Source organism: Pempheris klunzingeri, chromosome 19, assembly GCF_042242105.1.
Source record: "Pempheris klunzingeri isolate RE-2024b chromosome 19, fPemKlu1.hap1, whole genome shotgun sequence".
Classification (NCBI taxonomy): domain Eukaryota; kingdom Metazoa; phylum Chordata; class Actinopteri; order Acropomatiformes; family Pempheridae; genus Pempheris; species Pempheris klunzingeri.
In genome coordinates, this window is record NC_092030.1 from 21,871,665 (window position 1) to 21,888,223 (window position 16,559).

Sequence of the window (16,559 nt, forward strand, 5' to 3'; positions counted from 1 at the left end):
ATCCAAAGGAAGCATTTAAAACACCAAAGTCACAAAATAACACAAACAAATTAACTGATTGAAGCAACTGTAGACAAACAGCTCCTGTATAAAATCACTGTTTTTTTCAATGGAGTCTGGTGGCTTTAGAGAGAGTGAGATAACAGAGCAACAAAGGAACCATTCATCTAGACATAAAGTATGTAAACATGAGGCCCAGAAACTCAAACTAGTTGAGTAAAAATGTGACAGAAGAAAGAGGTTCCATGAGGGACAATGTTAAACTGAAAGGTCGTCTCTGTTCCCTGCCTGTTCATGTTTTCCTCCTCTGCTCATTAACGTCTGTCTTCTCATCCTGAATCAGCTCTGATGCGCCTCTGTTCGTAATGCTGAATGCAGAATATGTCCGATCACACTAAATAAATAAGACAGAAGTAGAGACGATGCTGCATCTGCTCTCTTCTCTTAAAGATCGAACCAGAGTGCAGGGCAGGTATTTGGACAATAATCAGGAATCATTTTAAAAATAAAGCTGTGAAGTAAAAAGAGTCCTAAAGTTAGTGAAGAGCACTAAAAACAAGATCAGTTTCAGTTTTTCTCGTCGTGATTTTATTCTAAAATGTACCATGTGTAACTTTCACAGAATCCTTGTTATCAGTGACACCGGTGGCCGTTTAGTGAAGTGCAGTTAGCTCTCAGCGCCGACAGTCACGGGACATAAAAAGCTGGAGCTCCACTTCCTCTTTCTGAAGCTGTCGTGTCCTGTTAAAACTCCAGGTCCCAACCGGAGTCTTCGTCAGCAGGAGGGTCCTCCACGTCCTCTGGGAAATAGTCAAAGTTGCTGTTGTCCAGTGGCCCGCCCACCTGACAGACAGAAACGGGACGTTAACACTGACCACCTGTGAGCTGTGACCCCCCAGAGCCCCTGCAGGATACCCACTGAGGGGGTGTATGGAGAGCTGATGGTCCCCTGGCGCAGGCCGTCCCAGTTGAAGCCCTCGAACCACCTGAAGGACAAGGACGTGTTGCCATGACTACAGTTTAATCTCCCACAGTGAAATCTCCTGATGAGTGTGAATCTGTCTCACTTGTGTTTCTGGATGTCCTTCACTCCGTTTTTCTGATTTCCCAGCCTCTCTGAGGGATTGTCCCTGAGAAACACACACACAGATTAGACGGACATTTAAAAGATGAGTGGCTCCTCTCTGTCCACATTTTAGTGTCTGAATGACTGGTAGGTAGTAAAAGTGTTGGAACTGGTCCAGTAGATCACCTTATGGAAAGGATCCCTACAGAGAGAGACCTGGAAGATCCTTTTGGTTTAACCACAAACAGCACACACACCAGACTACATTCACTAAAACAGGGATTTAACCTCACAGGACTCAGGAGCTGCTGATGTACTGCTGCCAAGATGAGTTAGTTTTGTCTGTGTCATTGTGAGACTTTGGTGTTTTAAAGGTTTAAGTTACATCTAACACAATGTTTGTGTAACACACAATAACACAAATAGACCAAATGAACAAGACAGCAGAGCAGCAGCTCCTGTGTTCTGTTCTCTAAAATCCCTGTTTTAGTGAATGTAGTCTGGTGTGTGTGCTGTTTGTGGTTAAACCAAAAGGATCTTCCAGGTCTCTCTCTGTACTATGTGGTGTATTATTAAAAGGATCTGTTCAGTTCAGGTGTATCGACAACCTGCACAGGCGTTTGATGAGGTTAGCAGCGCTCTTGGTGATCTTCTTGGGAAACTCGATCATGTCGATGCCCCTCAGGATGATGTTATAGGTCTTCATGGGATCAGAGCCTGAAAATGGAGGACTGGGGAGAGTGGAAACCAATAAAGTTATTATATTAAATTCATTCTATTATTCAACCCAGTGCCCATTTATATTTATGTGTGTTTCATTTGTTTTAGCATTTATACTCCTGGATCGGAGAATAAGGAAAAATGAAGGGACAGAAAAAAGTAAATGACATAGAATTAATATATTTTAAAATATACAAAAATGTGAGTAATTCTTTCTTTCTTATATTCTTTTATATTTAGTTTTTTGTCTTTTTTTATCTAGTCTTATTTTTTTCTCTTTATACTCAGTCTCCTCTGTATTATCTCTTAATTTCACACAGATGTACTGATTCTTATGGCTCTGCTGTGACTCCGTAGGCTCCTCCTCCACTTCTGGCTCATAAAGGACCACCTGATGCTGGCGTACCTGCCGCTGAGCAGCTCAAACACCAGAATTCCCAGAGACCAGCAGTCGGCCGAGCTGTCGTGGCCTTTGTTCAGGATGATCTCGGGCGCCACGTACTCTGGAGTGCCACAGAAAGTCCACGTCTTCTTCCCCAGACCCACCTTCTTCGCAAAGCCAAAGTCCACCTGAGCAAAGAAGCACGACGACCGTTACTATCACGTTATTCTCTCTGTGAAATACGTGGAGAGCGTGTCCACACCAGCTTGGCGTATCCTCGGTGGTCCAGTATGATGTTCTCAGGTTTCAGGTCTCTGTAGATGATGCCTCTGGCGTGCAGGACGGCCAGAGCCTCGATGACGCAGCCGGTGTAGAACCGAGTGGTGCTGTCGTCAAACGAGCCCCTGAAAGGCCGAGACTCATGCTGAGGATTTCACCGCCTTTCGGAAATTGAACGCACAAACACACACAATCACAGCCCAGATCACACACCTGTCTCTCAGCAGCGTCCACAGCTCTCCGCCGAGGCAGGCCTCCAGCAGCATGTACAGGTATTTGGAGTCTCTGAACGTCCGATACAACCTGCAGGAGGACAATACAAACCCAAAAGTTTGGATGCAACAGAGGAAAAGCCACAGATTTACCCAAATAATATTCTAGTGTTGGACACTGATGGTTCCCCGCACAGGTGGTGACAAAGATCTCCATGGTTACAGCCTGTTACTAATAACTACGATTGATCATATTATCTGTTCTGAATCCAGTTTGGCTTTAACTTTTACCAAAAATTAACATCTTAAAGGGATAGTTCAGATATTTTTGTCCAGGCACAGACGCTAAGCAACGTCCTGCCATGATAAATATCCTCTGTGGGGGTGAGAACTGACACCATTCTTGCTTGTTTCCAACTTACCAGACTCCATTCACAAAAACAGTAATTTTACAGTTCACAGAACACAGGAGTTACTGGTCAACCGTGGCCACAATCAGTTCCTTTGCTTGTGTTATTGTGTGACTTTGTGACTCTGAATATTTAGTTCGGATCCAACTGAACACATGACTTCATTTATTGAGGGAGTGTTGGCACAGAGTACCCACATCTTCTACAAGGTAAAATTGCTGTTTTTATCAGTGCAGTCTGGTGGCTTTCAGGCAAACAAAGCAGAAGAGAGAGCAACCTCCCTGTCAGAAACAGCAAAGTTCACTGTAAAGCATAAAACATCCTTATCAATCAGTATCAAGTGTACATTATATTCAGAATATGTTCAAAGCTTTACATTGCTGTCAGATAATTCCACCTGAATGAATCCTATCTGTGGAAACGCCGTCTGACCTGATGATGAACGGACTGTGAGCCTCCATCATGATGCGGCGCTCTGACAGGATGTGGCCCTGCTGGCTGGTGTCCAGGATGTGGCGTTTCTTTAACACTTTCAGGGCAAACGAGCGGTTGGCATCGCTCTTTAGCTGCACCTGAACACACAAACGTCGTTAGCTAACAAGTTGGTGACGTAACATACAAACTAAAGCATAAAATAAAAGCATTATTATCTCATTTTTGTTATAATGTGAACAGCAGTGGACCAAGTGTGGAGCCCTGTGGCACTCCATGTCTGATTGTAAGATGGCTGGTAAACTCACCAGCTCCACCCGGCTGAAGCCTCCCATCCCCAGGGTGCAGATGATGTTGATATCACTGAGTGACACGCTGGAAAAGAAATCTGCCTCCGCCTGCAGTCTACAGAGGACAGTGGAGGACACGACAATAAACAAAAATAAATTAAATAACTGACAAAAAGCCAGAAGGTGTCCAGGCTGGGCTAGAGGAGCACCGTCAGCTGTGACTGAAGGCTACTTTCCATCCACTGCTGTAATGTGAAATATAATATTAGGAGCTGGTTGGTGGATATTAACACCAGGTGGACATTTCTTTTAGTTTCACTTTATTTTGATCGATTCACCAACTAACACAAGGTTAAACATTTTTCGTTTTTATTTTTCCAGTTTCTCTAAGCACAAATGATAAAAACAGTGGGTGGAGATGTACTAAGACCTCATAAACAGTACTGACTGTGCTTTCTATGATAAAATGGCCATAATTTCAGATAAGGAATACAAAACATTACTGGCTGCATCTATGCTAAAGTGATTCAGATGTACGTAGGTGATCGCATTACATTTATTTAGTGGGATGACAGCCTAGAAATCACTGCACCATGTTTTCTCCACTGGAAGGGCAGCCTAGAGGGAACTGGATCGCGTTTTTACACTGGATGGGCACCTTAGAGGGCACTGCATCGTGTTTCCTCCACTGGAAGAGCACCCTAAAGGGCACTGCACCATGTTTTCTCGGATGAAAGGGCACCCTAAAGGGCACTGGATCATGTTTTTACACTGCATGGGCACCCTAAGGAGCACTGTATCATGTTTTCCTTCGTGGAAGGACACTCTTGAAGTCACTGCATTATTTTTTTCCCACTGGAAGGGCATCCTAGAGGGAGCTGCACAGTGTTTTCTCCAGTGTAACGACACTTGACGGGCTCCCTGGAGGGCGTCATGTTTTCCCCACTGCGTTGCATTTCCTCGTACACCACCGGGCTCTGAGAACTTGTTAAAGCTCTGACACTGTAAAACCTCCATCATGATTTTAATGTAAGAGTGACTCAGCCATTGACTCACACAAATGAAATTGCCAAAACGTTTACATAACGAGCTGCATGCCTGAAAACTTCTCAAGTCGACTCTTGAATGTTTCAGAGCGCCGAGTGTTGATCCAGCCTTCTGCAGCAGCTCTTACATAAGCCTCTAAACACTTTTGTGTGCAGCTACGTGAATGAACTCACTTTGCCTTGACCTCATCGCTGTCATACTGCTTGTTGTTGACATCATCCAGTCCTCCGATCAGCTGCTTGAAAGACCTCCAAACACACGCACAAAGAAGAAAATCCAACAAGCAGCACAAAGAGGTCTTTACAGAGCGAGTGGAAAGTGAGCCGCATAAAAACTGATATTTATGCTCCACAAAGATCCGCACTCACTCTCGATCGATGACCAGACACGTGACGTCGCCCACGGCGGTGACGCTGGCTGTACGGACGTCCTCTCTGCGAGGAGACACAGGAAACACAGGCAAAGTTTGTTTGACTTATTTAAAGGTGAATATGGGAAATACTTGAATGTGGCTAATCAATCTAATCAATCAATGAGGTGTGATGTTTTACCCTTTCAGCGCCTGCTCTCCAAACCAGTCCCCTTTGGACAGAGTCTTCACCGTCACCTGCTCGTCACTGGCTGAGTTCTGCTGGGAGACTTTCACCTGTGGAGGATCTAAAGTTAGTGGAGGTCTATAGTGTGTGTGTGTTAGTTAGTCAGTGTGTCAGTGTGTAGTGGAGGTCTATAGTGTGTGTGTGTTAGTTAGTCAGTGTGTCAGTGTGTAGTGGAGGTCTATAGTGTGTGTGTGTTAGTTAGTCAGTGTGTCAGTGTGTAGTGGAGGTCTATAGTGTGTGTGTGTTAGTTAGTCAGTGTGTAGTGGAGGTCTATAGTGTGTGTGTGTGTTAGTTAGTCAGTGTGTCAGTGTGTAGTGGAGGTCTATAGTGTGTGTGTGTGTTAGTTAGTCAGTGTGTCAGTGTGTAGTGGAGGTCTATAGTGTGTGTGTGTTAGTTAGTCAGTGTGTCAGTGTGTAGTGGAGGTCTATAGTGTGTGTGTGTTAGTTAGTCAGTGTGTCAGTGTGTAGTGGAGGTCTATAGTGTGTGTGTGTGTGTTAGTTAGTCAGTGTGTCAGTGTGTAGTGGAGGTCTATAGTGTGTGTGTGTGCTAGTTAGTCAGTGTGTCAGTGTGTAGTGGAGGTCTATAGTGTGTGTGTGTGCTAGTTAGTCAGTGTGTCAGTGTGTAGTGGAGGTCTATAGTGTGTGTGTGTTAGTTAGTCAGTGTGTCAGTGTGTAGTGGAGGTCTATAGTGTGTGTGTGTTAGTTAGTCAGTGTGTAGTGGAGGTCTATAGTGTGTGTGTGTTAGTTAGTCAGTGTGTCAGTGTGTAGTGGAGGTCTATAGTGTGTGTGTGTGCTAGTTAGTCAGTGTGTCAGTGTGTAGTGGAGGTCTATAGTGTGTGTGTGTGCTAGTTAGTCAGTGTGTCAGTGTGTAGTGGAGGTCTATAGTGTGTGTGTGTTAGTTAGTCAGTAGTTAGAGGACGCAGACGCAGCGTTCAGAGCTCAGAGGGTTAAATAAACAGGAGAAAAAAACACAGTTGGTGATAAAAACGATATTAAAAGAAGAATAAACGAATAATGAGCTAATCGGTCTTCCACCATCTAGAAACCAGCTGCCTCCTGTTGTCATCTCTCTCCCTCTTTCTTCCCTCTCTGTTAATTGTTCTCTTCACACCTCCTAATAAATCCTTCATGCTCGTCATCGCTCTTCCTCACCTGTCCTTCACTGATGATGAAGAATGTGTCTCCGGTGGCTCCCTGACGGATAATGTAATCACAGTCGCTGTAATGAGTCTGAGAGGGAGAGAGACGTGAATCATGTGTACACAAACCCTCAGATTACAGCACTGAGCATCTCTGATGATTTGCATTTGTCAGATGGAAGAACAGATGGCAGAAACAGATACTGTAAGTCTGCTGCCGAGCGCTGAGAATAGAAGTGTCGGGAAATCGTCACCTCCTCCAAAACATCAGCCAGTTTGCTGAGGACGTCTTCAGGTAGTGACTGGAAGGAGGGAACGCTGGGAGGAGAGTTTACAGCGAGAGATGTGAGTCACTCTCACGCAGTGTGAGCTGGAAGCAGTGAAGAGGGGAGGGCCTATGTGTGAGCCGTACCTGCGGAGGAAGTCTGTGTACTGGGAGTGTTTAATGAGACCCGTCCTCATCATGATGGTCTGGAAACCCTGACGGTCGATCGCCCAGAGCTTGATGTCAGTCAGAGCTGCACACAGACGGAGAAGGACGAATGAAAGACAAGTTCATGTTCCTGTGAACTTACTCATACTAGAGTCTTTACATTTGACAATTCTCTGCAACGTCCGTACATATATATTGTTTTGTTTCCAAACCTCCAGCAGATCTTGTGTCACTGGATTTATAGTGCAACAACTGTATGAACACTAACAAACACACAATTTACACTGTGTGACAGCATCATGGAAAGGATTCCTACAGAGAGAGACCTGGAAGATCCTTCTGGTTTAACCACAAACAGCCGTTCTATCGCTCTCTGCACACACACCAGACTACATTCACTAAAACAGGGATTTTAGCTCACAGAACACAGGAGTTCTGTCTACTGCTGCCTCCATTAGTTAGTTAGTCTGTGTCATTGTGTGGTAAAGATATATTGTTTTGGATCTGAATTAAAATCTTTAAAACACCAAAGTCACACAATAACACAAACAAACTAGACCAGCAACTCCTGTGTTTGGTGAGGTAAAATGACTGTTTTTTTCAATTGAATCTGGTGGGGTTGAATGACGTTACAATGGCTGTTTGTGGCTAAACAGTTTTTCTACCTACTAGTCAGACAGACAGCAGAATATGTCCAAATACAGCCCAGGTTTGGAAATACAGAAGTTCTCCTTTAGAGAATTGATTTTGAAAATGAGTCAGTAGGAAATATTCTGGTTTTACCTTAATGGGCCTTTGAAGAATGTGTTTGAAGATATAATACTTGCTAGATTTTCATCTTAGATCTGCTTTAAAAGCTCTCAAGGTCAAATGATCTCATAGTCCACCCGTTAGTATCTAAGGGGAGTGTGTGTTTTATGTACAGTACACTTTCTCCAGAGGTCACAATCTCTGGTATGAAAGACTATAAAAGCTGCAAAGCTATATTCAAATAAATATAAAGATAATTTGGCCCAATGACATCAGGGACTAATATAACCACCACTGTCAATTCATTTAATTCAAGTTTTGTACGACACCCAAAGTGAGACATCTTTCCACTAAGGCTTGAGCTTAAATCTCACCTGCAGGATTTGTGACATCACTAGTTTGGAGCCAATCAGGGTCTAGCATGCAACGTATACAAGTGTGATGTTGAGGCAGGGCCTGACGATATTATGGAAAGGATCCCTATAGAGATTGATCCTTTTGGTTTAACCACAAACAGCCGTTATATCGCTCTCTGCACACACACCAGACTACATTCACTAAAACAGGGATTTTATTTCAGAACACAGGCCTTGCTGGTCTACCACTCTCTTGTTGAATTGGTTTATTCATGTTATTGCGTGTTACACAAATATAGTTTTCATTCTGAACTGAGCCTTTAAAACACCAAAGTCACAGAATAACACAAACAAACTAGAACAACAACTCCGTGTCCCACATTGTAAAATCCCTGTTTTATTGAATGTAGTCTGGTGTGTGTGCTGTTTGTGGTTAAACCAAAAGGATCTTCCAGGTCTCTCTCTGTAGGGATCCTTTCCATGATGCTGTCACACACTTAGAATAACACTCTGAGCCTGTCAGTGGCAAAACTAGACCAGCAACTCTTCCATGAGGTAAAACTACTGTTTTATTCAATGGAATCTGGTGGGGTTGAATAGCATGATACAATGGTTGTTTGTGGTTAAACAAAAAGGAGTTTAAGCTTGATTGATTAGTTTGTTTGTGTCATTGGGTGACTTTGGTGTATTGAAAGGTTGGTTTGGATCCAACACAATATTTGTGTGACACAATAAAACAAACAAACAGATGGAAGCAGCAGCTCCTGTGTTCTACATGGTAAAATAGCTGTTTTTGTCAATGGAGTCTGGTGTGTTTGAAGAAACAGCTGTTTGCAGTTAACAGTCATTTCACCTCACAGAACACAGGAGTTGTCGGTCTACCGCTTAGTCTGTTTGTATTACTGTGCGACTGTGGCGTCTTAAAGGGTTAGTTCAGCAATATGACATAATATAACGGCTGAAACACACACACACACACACACACACACACACACACAGCCATGTTGGCTCGTCTCCAATTGAAAACATTTGACGTATGATCACTTTTGAAATAATTCCTCTGTATCTCTAAAATCTCCCCCTTATATAACCTGTTACATCCTGCTGCTGCTTCACAGCGGCCGGCAGGACACACTATCTAACAATCTTTATCTCATAACGGACATAAAGGACAAGCGTTTAAATCCGGCCGGGCAGGTGACTCTGAACTTTAATTGCTTGTCTACCTCCGCGTTGCCATAGCAACATCGGGCATCACGCCGTCCTACATCCATCATGTTTATTTACATGTAAACCCATTACTCCTGGCCCTGACTAAACCCTCGTCCACCTTCCTCCACGCTCCCACTACAGCGTGGAGCTCCTCATCTGGAGTGCTTTTAATATTTCTAATTCCACAGTCGCAGGCTTCATTCTGCATTTTACATTTTCCACATTATGATCGGTTTAACCTCCACGGAGAGAGTCCCACTCACTCACCCATTTGCGTAACGTCCTCTGTGGTTCAAGTGGGAGCTTTCTCAAGTTGGACAATTTCACTCCAGCTGACGCCTGCGTGGTTATATGACAGTAATCACCTTGTTTTCCAGTGAGGTTGTAAATGTGGAGCCTAAAATTTGGCTTTTTCATTTCACATTCAGCTACAACAAACTGCTCAGCCTGTCAACGTGGACGTTTTAACTCCAGCTGTAGATTAAACAAACTAAATGTAAAATTTTAAAGGTGAACTCCAGTGTTTTTAACCCATTGGTACACATCCTGGTGTGTGAGTGACTGGTAGGTAGTAAAAGTGTTGGAACTGGTCCAGTAGATCACCTCAGCCAGCAGACACCAAACGGGCTGCAATGGCTGCAACGTGATCCTTTGGGACAACTGCACCTGATCACAGTAGGTCCACTAAAAGAGCTTGTTTGATCCACTGACAGGCTCAGAGTGTTATTCTAAGTGTGTGACAGCATCATGGAAAGGATCCCTACAGAGAGAGACCTGGAAGATCCTTTTGGTTTAACCACAAACAGCACACACACCAGACTACATTCACTAAAACAGGGATTTTACCATACTTGACTTTTTTCTGTATTCTGTGCGGTAAAATTGCTGTTTTTGTCAATGGAGGCTGGTGGCTTTGAAGACAGCGATACCAAAATATGCACAGATAGGGTCCAGGTTTGAGAATACCACTCCATTCAGAGGAGAACTTCTTTTTTCTGTGATCAAATTATTCTTTATCCTCTGTGCTATAATGTTAAAAAAGAAAATGGTGAACAGGAAGACGTGACAAATTCCCCTATTGGCAGGTGAGATTATTTCAGTGGTAGTAACTGCAGTTCACTGAATCCCTTTGCACACCAAACTACATTGACAAAAACAGTAATTTTACATCACAGTCCCATCACGTGGGACCAACTTTGGGTAGTTTGGATGCGAACTAACTGACAGAATATGTACAAATAGGACCCAGATTTAAAAATACTGGAGTTCTCCTTTAAAAAACCACTCCAGGGAAGGATTAGACTGAAGCAGAACTAACTTCTCCTTGTTCAGACATGTGATGGAGAATCTGGCTGATTTCTTTGAAGCTTATAAACGTGGTTACTCTCTCCCTCTCTCCCTCTCTTTCTCTCTCTCTCTCTTTCACTCAGCTCTCAGTTGAATGACATTGAGCGGCACAAGGACAGTAATTGAACAGCAGACAAAGAGGAGGAAAGCCGAGCTCAGAATCTCATTTAAAGATAAACGAGTTGTAAAGAGCTGGCAGACTTTTTACTTTCTCTTTCTTCTGTGCCTCACACAGAAGGAGAGGTGTAAGAAGAAGAAGAAGAAGAAGAAGAAGAAGAAGAAGAAGAAGAAGGGTGCAAACAGATTCTTGTGAGAGATGCCAGAAACACCCAGTTTTATCAGTCAGGGTCTTGTCAGACCTCCAGCACATCAAAGCGACACACACGGATCAGTTTGACGCCACATTTAAAGCCTGAAGCAGAACTGCCAGCCAGGAAGATAAAGGGATTTAAAAAGCAACGTGTAAACAGATATTCACTGATTTCTAACCCCGGTCTTAATTAAATTCAGGTATCTCTCGTTATGTGCCATATATATATTTTAGAAAATAAGTTTTTATGTAAAAATCCCTGTTTGATTCTCTGTTTTTGATCTCAAACTCAGACACGTCGACATAAACAAGGAAGGGTCAGACTACTTTGAAACGTGGCGGCTAATGCAGTTCTTAATTTAAGCCATTGGATTATAAAAACATGTAATCTGAATACTTCAAAATCAGACGCTGAAACTTTTGTGCCTTTTAGTAAAATAATAGTAGACACAAAAATTCTTCTTTAGACACTTCAAACGTGTCTGAGAAACCTTAAATGTTGGACACAATAAATTACAATAAACCAATTTTGAGGATAATAGACCAGGAAGAGGGCAGGACCACCGGCTGACGGACCAATCAGAGGAGGTCTTTGTGGAACGAATGAAGCCAAACTAGAGGCTCAAAATGGCGGTCTGGTGTCCATTCTTATAAACACCTCCTGGGCTGCTTGCTGCTGGATTTAGTTGTCGGAAGGTAAAACTACAACACCATTGGGCCCAAAAAGACTTTTCTCTATAGACCCACATTGTTAAAGAGACGCCTGAAAATATGAATCACAACCAACGAAATGACGTGATAATATTGTTTTATCCCATTCAAGTTAGCACAAGGCTAACAGGAAGTTAGCAGAGGGCTAACAGGAAGTGAGCCAGCTTGGCAGACATTAGTACGGTGTGATCTATGGGCCCGGTGATGCAGAAGATCTTTTATACTCTATGAGCAGCTTTAATGGGAATAAACGGAGCGTCCAGGTCTCTTCACACGTCCGTGATGGTGAAACCTTCTATCGGCGCAGATGAATGACTGACCTCTAGTCCCCGGGACCAGGAGTGGGAAAGATTACATCACGTCTCTTCATCAAATAAATCATCAAAACATTTGACCAGTACAGAGAAGTGCATCCTGGGAAATACAACTCTTTAAATCTGAAATATGAGACACATTTTTAAAAGACGTGTGGAAGTGTTTTTGCAGCTCGTCTCCACTCCTGCCTGTTTAATCAGAGAGTATGAGCCTGTGCAGGGAAGATGTTTGAGGTTGACCTTCATCACAGCTTCCTCACAGCCTCCATTTGTCACCGGATGAATAATGTTACTGCACCATTAAAGCTTTTTCACAGCCTGAAGTTATTTAATTCCCAGCAGCACTGATGAAAAGCCACTTTTTAACTTCTCTGACCGTCAGACTAGAATAAAGGGCTCACTGGTGGGAGCTCAGACATGGGAAGAGTCTGTGTTTAGTGTTTAGTGTATAGTGTGTTTGAGTGTGTTTGTGTGTTTGAGTGTGTTTGTGTGTGTTTCAGTGTGTTTGAGTGTGTTTTAGTGTTTGTGTTTGTGTGTGTTTGTGTGTGTTTTAGTGTGTACCTGTCACCGTGGCGGTGCGGGTGCAGTTGTACAGGATCGCCAGCTCTCCGAAGACTTTTCCTTGACCGATGGAGCAGAGTTTCTTCCCTTGCTTGGTCACCTCCACCATCCCCTCTGTGAACACATGAACACACTGCTAACACCGCTATGCTAACAATGCCAATATTAACACGCTAACGTTTAGAAGATAAAGTTAATTACCACTTTACTGTAGCATGTTAGCATGCTAACACTTTTTACTGTCCGTCCACTTTGGTTCAGACTGAAACATCTCAACAACCATCTGATGGATTTTGATTAAATGTGATTCAGACCTTCATCTTTACCGACTTTGTTGTTGTTTCCTCTAGCGCCATCATCAGGTCAACATGTCAATCCAATACTTTGATCTGTGACCAGATTCCTGCTCTGTTCACTGTGAATGATCAATTGTTAGCACGCTAACATGCTTAACTAAGATGAAGAACATGATGAACAATATACCTGCTAAACATTAGCATGAAAATGTTGTCACGTTAGCATGCTGATGTTAGCATTAAGTAATTAGCAAATGTTAGCGTGCAGACAAGATGGTGAACATCGTGTATTAGCATCTCTGTATAGCCACAGAAGCTAACGTAGCTGTGAACCTGCAGCAGCCTTTTATTTATTATATAGACTATTATTATTATTATTATCAGTATTCTAGTATTTGTTTTTTAGTTATTTTGTCATAAACTAAAGTGTTGGACAAACTGAAATAGATTAAAAGTCAAACAATAACCAAAGTCATTAGGATTCATCCTCTGGGGACAAGGTGGTTTGAAAAATCTGGATGGATTGCAATGAAGTTTCTCACAGTTTGGGTCGAACCAACCCATGAAAACCAAAGAACAAGACACATCAAATACATCGGAGCTATAACAGTTCATCCTGAGGGGACCATGAATCTCTGAACCACATTTCAAGACAATCCATCAGGTATTTGTTGGGACATTTGACTCAAAACAAGAAATGTCAACCTGCTGGTCGCAGTCAGAGGATCACTAAAGTGAGTTTGGTTCATCCTCTGGAGAACAGAATGTCATGGCAATAGTTTAATATAATATAAGCCAGTAGTTAATAATCCACCACCAGTCACTGCACATACACTCATTATTTTAAGAGTCATACTGCCTTAAAGAACATTTTGTTTTTCATCACGCTGGCAGATGAACCACGGAGCCGTACAGCAGTAAAAACACATACACATGAACTCTGTGGATTCAGAAGCCATGAAAACGCCTCAGCTGAACCACGTCAGTACATCAGAGGCGTTTTAAACAGCTCCTCTGTAGGCGCCGGAACAACAGATCTGAGCGTGTCATGGACCGACTGTCCTTGAAGAGTTTGACGACCGAAGAATGAAGGTGTCAGGAACATGTGACTGAACTCGACTGGAGCTGCAGCTACAACTTTCTGTGCATTAATTCATGCAGCGATTTCATGTCTTTATGCTGCAGACAGTGACCTCACCATGATATCACTTCTACTACTGGTGTAATATGTGTCTCCGCCGGTTCTTTCCCCGACCAGGCTGTCTGTGATAGAGCCTCTGTTTACTCTGGCTGGTAAAGGCTATTTTGCTGCCTGTGCTCAGACAAATGGGCTGTCGGTCTGTATCAGTCCAATTCAACGCTTCACCTTGGATTAGTTTTGTCCCACTGAGCAGAACAAGCCTTAGTGGAGGCAGAGGACAGGCTTTCAGGGACGCCTCTCTGCTCGTTCTACACACTAAAATACTAATAAGATTGTAATGTGTGGGTGTTCATGATCCCCAGATGATGAGCCATGATGTTTTGGCACAGTGAAACTCATCCTTGCAGCTCTGCAAAATATTTGGTTGTAGTAACTTCAAAAAACAGCTGTCATATTCCCTCAAAGCCACCAGACTCCATAGACAAAAATGGTAATTTTATCTTGCAGAACACTTGAGTTGCTCATCTTGTGCTGCCTTGATGGGTTTGTTTGTTTGTGTTATTGTGTGTCAGACAAATATTATGTTGGATTCAAACTGACCCTTTAAAACACCAAAGTCACACAATAACACAAACACACTGACTGATGGAGGCAGCAGCAGACCAGCAGCTCCTGTGTTCTGTGAGGTAAAATCAGTGTTTTAGTGAATGTAGTCTGGTGTGTGTGCAGAGAGCGATAGAACGGCTGTTTGTGCTTCCAGGTCTCTCTCTGTAGGGATCCTTTCCTGTCCAAACTAGACAAAACTAGACATGTGAAGGTGTTCTGGGAAAGATGATGATGGGCATTTAGACAAAAAGACTCATCATGAAAATATTGTATGTGTTGGTCATTGCCAGGCCTTACCCTCCAGGACGTAGACGGTGGAGCCGTCGTCTCCCTCCTGGATGACGCAGCAGCCCTTGGTCAGACTGGTGGGATGCATACAGTCCATGATGGTGAGGATCTGCACACAGCGGCCAACACGTTTCAGACATTTTAGATTCTGTGTGTCACACACGAGAAGAAGGAGGACAGAAGCAGCACAGGTGAGTCAGCACCTGTCCGTGTTCCAGGTGTTTCATGAAGTCGTTGTCCATTAGAGCCCTCTGGATCAGCTCACTGGACCTGCACACACACACCGAGGTCAGGGTTAGATCCAGGTGTGTGTGTGTGTGTGTGTGTGTGTGTGTATATGTGTGTGTGTGTGAGTGTGTGTGTGTGTGTGTGTGTGTGTGTGTGTGTGTGTGTGTGTGTGTGTGTGTGTGTGAGTGTGTGTGTGTGAGTGTGTGTGTGTGTGTGTGTGTGTGTGTGCTCTCACTCTTTGCTCTTGCAGTAGCTGGTGAGGGTAACGTCGGTGAGCTGGGAGGGGTCCAGGGCTGTGGGCTCTGCAGAGATGGCCTGTCTCTTCATGCGCTGAGGCTCATCGGGCGCCACTGGACTCTGAGCCACCACTCCTAACACACACACACACACACACACACACACACACACACAGACACACACACGGCCAAAGAGATGACAGTTCGGCAGCTCACATCAGCTGCTGTCTACATCTGTCTGACAGCGATAGTTACAGGTTAAAGGATAACACACACCAGACTACATTCACTAAAACAGGGATTTTAGCTCACAGGACACAGGAGCTGCTGCTCTGCTGCTGCCTCCATCAGTCAGTGTGTTTGTGTTATTGTGTGACTTTGGTGTTTTAAAGTGTTCAGTTCTGATCCAACATGATATTTGTGTAACACATTAATGCAAACAAACAAACGGATGGAGGCAGTGCTAGACCAGTAACTCCCATGTAAAATTACTGTTTTTGTAAATGGAGTCTGGTGGACTGGACCCATTCCATCACTTTCAGTCCCCGGTTGTCATGTTGACACTGTTAACTGTACTTTTCCTGCAGTGGAGGCTGGCAGGTGTGGTGACGTCACTGACACACCTGTGCTGGCCGCCTCCCCGGAGGCTGCGGGGTGCTGCGTGGCGCTGCGATGCCGGTCCAGCTCCACCTGCAGCTGCCTGATCAGGTCGTCTTTGGTGTCCAGCTCCAGCTCCAGCTCATCGATCAGGGAGTCTCTCTGCCGCAGCTCCTCGATCTTCAGCTGCAGGGCCAGCTGGAGGTCCCTCAGGGTGCCGGAGCTCTTGGACACCGCCATGTGCGAGTTCATGAGCACGTGTTCTGCACGGGAGGAGGATTTACAGGTACTTTTACTTCACCTGAGGATTTCCATCTCATGCTGCTCTCTACTTTAAATCATTAGAACATCAACCAGCTTCATTACAGATTAAAGTGATGAAAACACAGAATTCAGTAACATCACACGTGTCATTCTGCATAATTAACTTATATTATCTGATGTTTTTGTACTTTTACTTGCAGTAGTAATACAGTAATAGTATTAAAGATAATAATAATTAATAATAATAATAAGAATATCACCTCCTTTCACACAGAACACATTTATTTGTGCTGTTAAAAGAAGGTTTGCTGTTCATTTTATTTCTTATTCTTATTTA

The 16,559-nt window shown here is 43.6% G+C and overlaps 1 protein-coding gene across 1 annotated transcript; it reads right to left on the reverse strand.

Moving 5' to 3' along the window:
• Positions 1-744: 744 nt before the first annotated feature.
• On the reverse strand, positions 745-16,198 carry LOC139219265 (cGMP-dependent protein kinase 1-like). Its single transcript, XM_070851075.1, has 20 exons — positions 15,985-16,198; positions 15,361-15,475; positions 15,101-15,167; positions 14,907-15,006; positions 12,567-12,680; positions 6,985-7,090; positions 6,827-6,890; positions 6,586-6,663; positions 5,390-5,484; positions 5,207-5,272; positions 5,012-5,086; positions 3,810-3,906; positions 3,502-3,641; positions 2,661-2,750; positions 2,431-2,572; positions 2,193-2,356; positions 1,675-1,797; positions 1,068-1,130; positions 920-986; positions 745-843 (listed from the first exon to the last, which is right to left on the reverse strand). The coding sequence occupies exons 1-20, from the start codon at positions 16,196-16,198 to the stop codon at positions 745-747; spliced, it is 2,079 nt and encodes a 692-aa protein (XP_070707176.1).
• Positions 16,199-16,559: the final 361 nt, after the last annotated feature.